This window comes from Morone saxatilis, unplaced genomic scaffold (genome assembly GCF_004916995.1).
Source record: "Morone saxatilis isolate NCDOM2014 unplaced genomic scaffold, NCSU_SB_2.0 Contig7, whole genome shotgun sequence".
NCBI classification, from domain to species: Eukaryota; Metazoa; Chordata; class Actinopteri; family Moronidae; genus Morone; species Morone saxatilis.
The window spans coordinates 676464-683912 of NW_023340246.1; the positions used below are offsets into that span (position 1 = coordinate 676464).

At 39.3% G+C, this 7449-nt stretch overlaps 1 protein-coding gene across 1 annotated transcript in view; it reads right to left on the reverse strand.

Moving 5' to 3' along the window:
- The window catches only part of LOC118340909 (complement C3-like), a 94134-nt gene extending 87792 nt beyond the window's left edge, over nucleotides 1–6342 (reverse strand). Inside the window, exon 1 of the mRNA XM_035679072.1 lies at nucleotides 6224–6342. Coding sequence (XP_035534965.1) covers nucleotides 6224–6342 — 119 coding nt within the window. The remainder of the gene's footprint in view (nucleotides 1–6223) is intronic.
- Nucleotides 6343–7449: the final 1107 nt, after the last annotated feature.

Sequence of the window (7449 nt, forward strand, 5' to 3'; positions counted from 1 at the left end):
CAAATACAGGTCCATTTACCATGTCCATATTTTGAATAAGAAAAGCAACTGATGACAAAATGATATCATGGTGTTTTCAGAGTCAGTGCAGTGTAGACATTTTTTAAGATTCTATTAAAAAATGCACTCTTGAACCAAAACTCTCCCATGGATTATAGATTCATTCTGCGCCCCTGCAGCAATGACTACCATTTCCCACTTAATCACACACATGCATACACACAGCCAAACACACACACACATACACACACACACTAGGGAAACCCAGTCAAGAAACAGTCTGGTTTTAAAATTCCATTGATTCAGGTCAAAGTGTGTATGCAGCATTCAGGGCAGAAGCAGGAAAGGGATTGCATCAGCTGCTCAGTCTCTCTATGCCTCACCATCACCCTCATCCCAGATGCCCACACTGCTGTTTTAAGTAAAGAAAGCCTTACTTGAGTTTGAACAGGCGAGCTGGAAACCTGAACAATACACCACCGAGTGTATAATTCACTGTATCCAGCAGGCATCTATCTTATTTAAGCCAGAGCTCTGGGCTTCCTACTACAGGCCGTTAATCGCTTAATCCTCGCGTCACTTCCACTGCCACTTCTCTCAATTATTCCCAGGATGCTTCATTCGCCCATACAGGGTGCCCGCTATTTTTATGCCACAGCCTGCCAGCCTTTTGTGTGCATTCTGGAGATATCAACAATGGGAGTTGACAGGGAAGTGAAAAAGCGGGCTATTGATTCAACCTATCTCTTACGCCTTTTCAATTGCCTTTAAGTACTTGTGGCGCCTGTGAGGGTCTGGACTTGTTCTGGGAATCACTTAATTCCAGACAGCAGCCATTGTGTAATGTAAGAAAAAAGGATGCCTCTTCTAAAAGAATTAAAATAAAGACTAAAAACTAACAAAGGTGGAAACTTGCTCTGAGCAATCATCTCAAAGTTCTCCTCTAAATAAAATGTAGCTAAGAAAGTCTTTGTTATGAAACAGCAATTATATCCCATTAGTGTCAAGTGTAGACACTGTCATTCTAATGTAAGCTCACATTACTATCTGCTCTTTGAAGTGTATAACACCAGTTTACATTTGTTTAGTAATGACATATGGCAGCTTATCAGTGACATCTAAGGAAAATCTGATCTGATTTATTGCGTACGTTCATTGCGTACCATAACATGATTACTGTAATGACAATTAGAATTAATGCATAATACTTATTGCTCTTATACATTTGCAGCCTGATATGTTTATCTACTACTAATTTTCTCTTGTTGTTTTTTTCCAATCCATGAAGTTTAACTTTCTTAAACCAGGTAAGTGGGTATCCATTGGCAGTAGTGCACAGAGCTTCTGGGTCTGTGAAGTGAAGCCAATGCGGCAAGTGTTTTAAACCTGCATTTTTTCCAATGGTGCCAATGCCATGTATCAAGAAATCATCCTTTGGACAACAGTTAAGCCAGATCATCTAAACCAATTCATTTGAAGAAAAAAAGTGAAAGTGAGTGCAAATGTTGGTAATAATCCCTCATTGCACAGAAAAACTGCAAGCACAACTACAATAGGATGATGGGTAATAATTCTACCATTCGTCTTGATTTTCTCACAACCTGTCTACTCCTATTCTTGCTCATGTTTCTTCTTCTCCTTTTTTACTTTTTAGGCATGGAAATGATGAATATACAAATACTGTGGTATATGTGTTGGTATATCATATTGCAGACTCCATATACACCAATAAGGACTGTGAGATGTGGTTGAGAGCTCCACTTAACCTTGAGTTAAGATTATTTTGTCAACCTTGCAGCTCATTTGCATAGTCATCATAACCATTCATACAAATAAAAAAGGAGAAGAAGAAACATTAGCAAGAAGTAAAGCAGACAGGTTTGTCACTTTATTTTTATTATCTAGAGCCAGTCTTTTGTTTGTCTGTTCTGGTCTACTGTAGGAACATGGCAATTCAACATGACGGACTCCGTGAAAGGCAACCCGCAGCCTCTGTAGATATCAAAGGCTCATTCTAAGGTAACAAAACACAACGATTCTTATATTCAGGTGATTATACACTAATGAAAACCGAGTATTATATTCCATTTCTTTAAAATCTTTTTTTTAAAGTTATATTTTTTGGCCTTTTCATGCCTTTATTTGATACAGACAGCTGAAGAATGAGAGGAAAGAGGGGTAGAGAAAGAGGGGATGACACACAGCAAAGGGCCGCAGGTTGGACTCAAACCCAGGCTGCTGCAGCAACTCCGTATATGGGTCGCCAGCTCTACCGACTGAGCTAAGCAGGCACCCATTTTATTCCATTTCTGACAATAAATACTCAATGTTACACACTCGACCTTGAGACACTAGAGAGTAAAACATACTTTTAGAGAGTAAAACATACTTTTAGAGAGTAAAACATACGTTTACTCTCTAGCATTTGAATCCTCCTGATGTGGCTGAATCCTTGTCCAATTCTGTGTGTTGTGTATCTGTATCTATGAGCTGTGTGTACTGATGTTTATGTTGGTGGGTTTTTCTGTTCTTTTTCTCTTAATTGTGATTTTATCTACCTGCTTTGGTCTGTATAGCACTTTGGTCAATAAGATTTGTTTTTTAATGTGGTTTATTCATAAATTTGATTTGATTCTATTCCAAAATTTAATATGAAAATGTAATCTGGTCAGTATTACGTTTCCTACTAAATGTATTTGCTAAAGCAAATTAAATCAGTGGCACCTGAAAGTCAGCTTCAGGAGAGAGAGCTGGTGACAAAGTGTAACAGTATGTGAGGAGCTAGATGCTGCAGATGGCAGTGTGAGAGGTTGCTGCTAAAGGCTCCTGTGTAGGCTTCTGAATTCCACTGATCCCTCAAACAAAGCCTTCCATCAAATGAGAACCAGGCTGCAGTGTGGGATTTTCATTAATGCTGCTTACCATCTCAAACCCTCGGCTGTCCCTTTGAACACACCCTCCATCCTGTGTTGTGTGCAGGCCTTTCCCTCTCCCCTTGGCCCTCTAATGGCTCGGACTTTTATTACCTGGGCTGATGGGACATCTATAAAGAGACGCTCTGCCAGCAAGATGGCAAACACGTTTCTTTCTCAGTCCTCGTGTGTCTTCTTGAGAGAAGCTTAAAGAGTAATAGAGCTTCTGGGAGCCCTCGCTGTTCACCGGGGGATGCGGTCTGGCATCATCTGGCTGAGGGAAATTGGTAGGGAATGCGCGGTGTGACAGGTTCATTGATGGCAGCCTATTATATTGGTTTCCTGCAACAGAACCACATGAACATCTGTGCATGTCATTTTCAATGACCCACCTCAGGGCCGTGGTACCATTACAGGAAGCTCTCGGGGATCGGAGGCTGTCTTTGGCGGTACCAACAGTTGAGTCCCACACAATAGCTCCCACAGGGTGCAGAATCGTAACTCTTTGTAAAGAAAAGCCTCTCTTTGCACTTATTTGCTCTGATGCATATAACTGTAAGTAACTTTAGTAAAGTAAGTTTCTGGTACTGTACTTTGTATTGATTTTCTTTTCATGCAAGTGTTTATGACCATGGCTGCGGTGTGAAAACGATGGTATCAAAGGAAATTTACAGATGTGGCAAGCTGTAAAAGGCTGCGAATTAAATGTTTAGGGATGTAAAAAGCTTTTCTTGCACTTTTCCCAGGCTCTATATGTCACTGGCAAATTTAGAAAGTGCGAACGTACAGTGCGGCGCTCCCTATCACAGGGACAAAGGCAAAGGGAAAGCAGATTGCCTCCATTCAGATCTGTGCAGTGCTTGTCACAGTCGTGATGACAAACAGGCTGTAAGAGACCGCCTCACACTCATTTGTCAAACTTGCTCTGACATCAAGAATGCTTTGGCTTTCAGGGCTGATAAGAGCAGCAGTGTAATCTGTCTTCAAGTCAGTTTAAAAATACAATGGGCGACTGTATGCTTTTCATCACCTTGAATGGATAGGTGATAAAGGGAAAAGAAAAACTGTATGTTCAAAGGCTTAGTGCTTTTCTTTCAAACCCTTCATTCACTTTATATATTATAACATTTTCTAACTGACACTTTGAGTGGAATCATTAAAATATCTCTTTATAGTACAACTCTTTTGTGGCACCTAATGATCAGGGATGTTTAATGCACATAAATCCTCCATACAGGTAAAATATGAAACATTTTGAGTATTGAGCTTGCCAAAAGAACAAAATTATAACAACGGAATCTGTCATCACATGTCAAAACATTGTTTTTCACTACACTGTGAATTATGCTGCCAATAAACATCTGGTTTGTTATATATTGTTGCAATCAACGTAAAACTTGTCATATTTTGTAAAAAGTGCTATATTGAGAAATGTAGCTGTCTGCATACCAACCATCCTCTTTCATCTTCTCAGACAGACAGATGTCAAATAGCTTTACTTAACTCTTTATCTGTTAGCTGTCTGGGACTGCTGTCAACTGTCACCAGTCAGATCTCTCTGTTGTTGTCATGTTGAACCTGCTCACCTTCTTCCCCACTGAAGTCAAACACATTGTGGGACAGAGCAATTACCACACATAGAGAGAGCATGAATACAATATTTTGTATGCTAATGGTCATTTTGGTGGCACAATTGGCCTGTTAAGCTGCGTTGTGATTTCATGTGAAGCTAATTTTTGCCTCATTATGTTATGTACGAATTTGGCCACTTCACTTTTGCAGTCTGTTTTTTTTCATCATTAAGGGCTTGAAACATGATGGGCCAACTGTATAGATGTAGCTGTAGCCTGCTAGCAGTGTGTGCACCAACCATTTGTTATGTCTCTGTTCATGGATGGCATGAACAGGTTTGCAGTTCAATCCCTGACTCCTCCTGTCCACATATTTCCTTAAGTGAGATACTGAACCCCAAGGCTAGTGACTTGCATATGTGTTAAGTTAGATTTTTCCTTGCCACCGTTGCCAAGTGCTTGCTCATGGTGGGATTTGTTGGGTCTCTGTAAATAATGCGTATAAGGAGTTTGGTCTAGACCTGCTTCTATTTGAAAAGTGTCCTGAGATAACTTCTGTTATGAATTGGCGCTATACAAATAAAATTGAATTGAATTGAACTTTGCTCCCTTTATTGGTCCCTGTAGGGAAATTCATTCTTTGCATTTGACTCATAAGTACAAGGAGCACTGGGTGCCCAACTCCAGATTTGAGTAATAAATTAATATTTAATGCTAATGCCAGTCCAGTTTTTAGTTATCTTAAATGCAGAAAACTGTATAATGGTGCTACCAGAGGGGAAGAGGTTAATTTTATGGATAGCGTGATTGCATGAGTACAGAAAATGTAATGCTAATTTATTTTCGATTCAATAGTTTTTGTGTACACTTGGAACTTTTAGGCCACAGGAAGGGTCACGGGGGAAATCCAGCCATTGATTATAGGAAATTAAGCTATTAGTTTTAAACATACAGTTTCCTGGGGAAAAAATGTCCAAAGAAAATTCATATAGCCCCAAATCACAAATTTGCCAAAAAGGGCTGTACCATATGTACACCCTCTATCCTTTGACCCTCCATTCTGAAAAATGTTGTGTCTACAGATCAGACTGAAATAACAATAGTCAAATTATGACATGGACATTTCTATTTTTTTATATATATATTTTATTAAATATTAAATATATATATTATTAATCAGGTTGGTGTTCGTGTGTTTACTTAGATAACTGGCAAACAATGCTCCATCTAAATGTAACATAAACACAATGATATTTACAGTATTATAGATAGATAGATAGATAGAATAGGATAGATAGATAGATAGATAGATAGATAGATAGATAGATAGATAGATAGATTAGAAATACTTTATTTATCCCCGAAGGAAAATTATAATGTTTATAGCAGCTGATTAAGAGTTATTAATTATTAGAAAGTCTTATTGCAGTGGGGAGGAATGATATGATTTTCTATATCTTTCCTTAGAGCAGCGGGGATGAATGAGTCTGTTGCTGAAGCTGCTCTTTAGCTTGTCCAGTGTTGTGTGGAGGGGGTGGGAGGGATTGTCCATGATTGCCAGCAGTTTTGCCAGCATCCTCTCCTCCACCACCTCCTCCAGGGTGACAAGCTTAGAGCAACAACAGACTCTGCTTCTTAATGACGTTTTTTCAGTCTGTTGGCGTCCTTTGCCTTGATGCCGCACGCCCAGAACACGCGCACAAAAGAGACTGATAAAACATCTTGCAGACATTGAAGGACCTGAGCCTCCTCAGGAAGTAAAGCCGGCTCAGGCCCTTCTTGTAGATGGCCTCTGAGTTAGTGGACCAGTCCAGTTTGTTGTCCAGTGTGACACCCAAGTACTTATACGCCGACACCATATCCACATCTGTCCCACCGATGCTGACAGGTTAGCTTTTTATCTTCATTTGTATGCAAACTAGGCATGTATTTTATGTATCATGGCTACACACAATGATTATGTAATCATGGCCATAGCTGTGCTATGACTGTTGTCTTTGTTGTATTTGTCTTATTTGTCCACTGCACAAATTAAGTTCCTGAAAGTAAAGTAGTTTGAATTGAATTGTATTGTATTCATGACGTGTAGAAAAAGAGAAAACACAACATTTTGGTTTGTCAGTTAGCGGGGTATTGACTATCAACAGGTAGCCTAACATTATGTGAAAAACCTATGTCGAAACTAAGTGAAAAAAGCTGGTGCATCGATAACTGTAACATTGCGACAAATTGCAATGAAAACAGACCTACTTATGAAAACATACGTCATGATGTACTTGAAGCATGTGACTCAAGCGTCCATTGAAGCCCGTGCTCCATGGAGAGATAAAAAATTAGCAGCATTATAAAAAAACACAGCAATGAGGAGATCTACATAACCTTCATCAAATTAACAGATGAAACAAGCATATGTCATATTTCAATCAGGTTTTTTATCAATGCATACTAAGAAATACATTACTACCCAATACTGCTCAACAGATACTTTGCAGCAATTTTAACGGTTTCCCCACATAAACTTTACATGCCAAGTATACATTTTATTCTTTTGTTTACATTAACATATTTTAAAGGCACAGAACATACTAGATCAATTTACTAGATCAAAGTACTAGATACAACACTTTTGGCATGTTACACCTACAGTAAGAGTGCAGGTAGAAGTGCTGCCACTTTTGGAGGTGGCAGCTGCCAAAGACTGTAGACACACAGCAGCAACTTACAAGTACTTCAGCTTTTGTCTATGACAGCGCTGTCATCTGAAAACTCAACCCCAACCTTGTACATTACCCAGGCTGCCAAATATAAATACAGGCATCCATATTCAGGTTGTGAGACAGCATACGCCAGAGGCTGGTACCTTTACTGAGGAAACAACAAACTCCACAGCTTCAAACCCTGAAGTTAAGCTTTAAGCAAACTAGTTTATACACAAGGTTGGATTACCACCAGGCAAACTACACGGC